General features: G+C 45.0%; 1 protein-coding gene across 1 annotated transcript; it reads left to right on the plus strand.

Moving 5' to 3' along the window:
- Positions 1-984: 984 nt before the first annotated feature.
- Positions 985-2,414, plus strand: LOC310992214 (uncharacterized protein; the record flags this gene model as incomplete). Its single annotated transcript, XM_083980233.1, has 5 exons — positions 985-1,010; positions 1,103-1,158; positions 1,231-1,524; positions 1,711-2,330; positions 2,409-2,414. 5 exons carry the CDS (start codon positions 985-987, stop codon positions 2,412-2,414), a joined length of 1,002 nt encoding a protein of 333 aa, XP_083836359.1.
- Positions 2,415-3,185: the final 771 nt, after the last annotated feature.

Genomic DNA, 3,185 nt, shown 5'->3' on the forward strand with positions numbered 1-3,185 from the left:
TTGTTTAGTTAACAGAATTTGTGACATTTTTACCATTTTTGAAATCTGCCTTGACACCTGCTGCCTGGCTTGTGACTCCCTGAGTCTATTTGAGAAGAGAAACAGCAGGTCTTGCGCTCAGTGAGTTAGGAGCTGGTTCTTGGTGTCAGAAGATGTGGGTTCAAGCCCCAGCTAGCGTGATGATGATGATAACACATGAAAATACCAGGTGGACTTTGTGAAACAAATGTACAAAATCTTAGAGTCTTAGTAGATGTTTGACAAATACATATCAGAATCTTACCTCAAAACTGATTTTTCTTTTTACAGTGGTTTCAAATCTGCCTGCACGACAGTGAATGACTTACTCATTTTGTGAAGTGACCATAGCACTGCCACTTGCCAATTAGCTCAGTGCGATAGACAACAGTCTTTGGTTCCAGAAGGTGCAGGTAATATATTTATATAATTATAAGGTCAACTGTTCTGTCTCCCTATTCTCCTGTTTGTTGCTCAGAATTTGCCTAAACTTGCCAAAAAATAGCCCGGACCCGACCCATCGCTGCGCGGCAGCTATAATTTTCTTTTGAGTTGGTTATTCTATCTCATTTGCATATTTTAACTTTTTTTTAATTTCCTACTTGCCAAATACAGTGCTGCCTTGTTTGAGTATGTATATGTGTATAAATGTTTGTCTTGCTAAGCTTGGTGACCTTATAAGAACTGAATTGCCCTTCTGGGACAAACAAACCATTGTGAATGTCAAGAGACAATATGGTCAAAATCACATCAATCACACAATCTTCTTTATGTATCAGCGTGGGCACAAAGTGAGATAAGGCAGCACCTGATCCTCGTTTAGATTAAATGATGCTGTTTGCTCCGCCTTCACTGGAGCCACTGACCAGCAGCTGCTCATGGTTAGCTCATTAAACTCTAACTAATTAGGGTAGCATCCCTTATAAGCCTCCATGGTTCACTGTGTCTTCAGTGTCGGCATTCAACATGATGTCTGCACAGGTTTTTTGGGGGTAAGTAGTGCTGACTCTTGCGTAGCCTTTTGTTTTCTTGTTGGTGAAGTTTTTTCATTCTGTTGTCTTGTTTGTTTTTTTAACTGTTTCAGGGCTTCCCTCTTTGCTCTGCTGGCTATGAGCGTACACTGTGGCCCTGTCAAAAAAGGTAAATGACTTGCCCATGTTTTTAAATTGTTATGATTGTTTAAATTCACTTCTGATTAACCTTTCTTCTCAGGCAACGACCCCTCAGGCTTCTATGGTGGTGGTCACACAAACGACTATGGCTATGGCGCTTCTTCTGGCTCCTATGCGCCTGGAGATGCGTCGTACAATGCCCCTGCTGAAGTTGTCTCCAGAGGATCTTACCAGCCGGTGCCACAACCTGAACCTCAGCCTGCTGTTCATAGAGCGCCAGCTGCACCTGCTGCATTCAGCTCTGTTTCAGGACCTGCTGAGTCAGGACACAGCAGCGAGAGACGGCCTTTTGGTGCTGTACCCCCAGGAGCTGCTCATCACCCTGGTTCTCGAGGTAACAAATGTTAAACTTTCTGGACAGCAGTGGAAAGAAACTACTGTGAACATGAGTTTTGATGCAATAGGCAACTGGGTAGCTGCGACTAATATTTAAAGGTCATGTCTCTAGAAATTTTGGTTTGGGTTTGCCAATGGTTTCAATTGCCAGGTCAAATAACTCTTGTGGTCTTGTCTCTTTCAGAAACTGAATGGGCTGTTGCACCTCCAAGTTTCTCTGGTGGGGCAAGGCCAGCTGCTGCTGCTGCTTCAGGTTACGTTAGTCCACCTTTTCCACCACCTGAACCTCTGTACCAGGCAGGAGAGTTGGCCCATTCTGAGCACAGCTTTGAGTCCGGTGACTTCGAGAGGGAGACGGAGGAGACGGGCTCCCAGCCCCCACTGCCACCACTTTACAACTCTCCTGGACCAAGCCACACCAGCCCGCCTTACCCGATGCCCGGACCGATGCCCGGACCGATGCCTTATGGCTGGGGTTTCTATCCTCACTACGACTACATGTTCCTGACTGGCCAGTATCCCCCCGGCACAGTCACTCACGCCAGCAGCAGCTTTGAGCAGGGGCGGGACCACTGGCAAGATGTTCACTATGTGAGAGACCACTACCCGCAAAACTCTCCCTCTGTGCCACAGGCCGAGCCCATCAAAGGTCAGTTTGCACCGCGTCAAAGCGTGAAGGCAGCAGGACCTCCTATAACTCCCTATGGAAAAGGAGCTGCAGCAGCTTCACCTGGGCCTTCCCATGGACGCCCTGCACAGGCACCTGGCAGGCACATGGACTACAACAGAGACAACAGAGACATGGTAAGCTTGTATAACTTGGCACAAATGACATGTAGCTCTGATTATCATGTCCTAATGTTGTCTTCTCCCTGTCTTAAGGGATAGGCGATGGCTCGCTCCAGCACAAGAACAAATGTTTCTGAAACAATAAATCTTCTTAAAAAGTACTTTAGCTTGTTTGCTCTTTGACCTTAACGGTTACACCTATGGGGAAGCACATTTGAAGACTAAATGTCAAGCTGGTCAAAGCCTTGTGACTAATGTCTGATACTGGCTTTTGAACATGCTAGTTTTGGTGTCACTAATGCAGTGGTAATGCATTAGACCTCACTAGAGCTGAAACTGACAGCATTTTGACGCTGTCACAGCTCACTCTTGCCTGTGGTTGAACATCTACTTTAGCCTGAAGTGCTCAGAAACCTAGGCATTGTCATGTGTTGGACTTCAATGTAACTGTCAGCTGCCAGCCCACACATGGTACGTCTCACTCGAGGAAAATCGGATCTTTGAGCACAACTGATGGCTGAACTCATTCTGTGGAAAAGTTGCCACACCATGTTTTCCCTATTGTTAGTCACATTTTCTGTTGTATATCTAATAACAGCAACTTGATGCTGACCTTAAATGTTTGTCTTGCTAAGTTGGTGATTAGGACAAACAGAATGTCAAGAGACAATATGGTCAAAATCACATCACACAGTCTTTGGTTGTACTTATTTGTCCGACTCAAATGTCATGCGTTGAGTAACTGGTCTTCCTCACAAATAAAATGGACTACTAGATTTTGTTAAGTATTGGACCTTGTGCAACAGATGTTGCATTAAATATCCAAAGTATTGAAAATAACCTAAAAATCATGGAGTCACTTTACAAAAA

This window comes from Trachurus trachurus, assembly GCF_905171665.1.
Source record: "Trachurus trachurus genome assembly, chromosome: 10".
Taxonomy (NCBI): domain Eukaryota; kingdom Metazoa; phylum Chordata; class Actinopteri; order Carangiformes; family Carangidae; genus Trachurus; species Trachurus trachurus.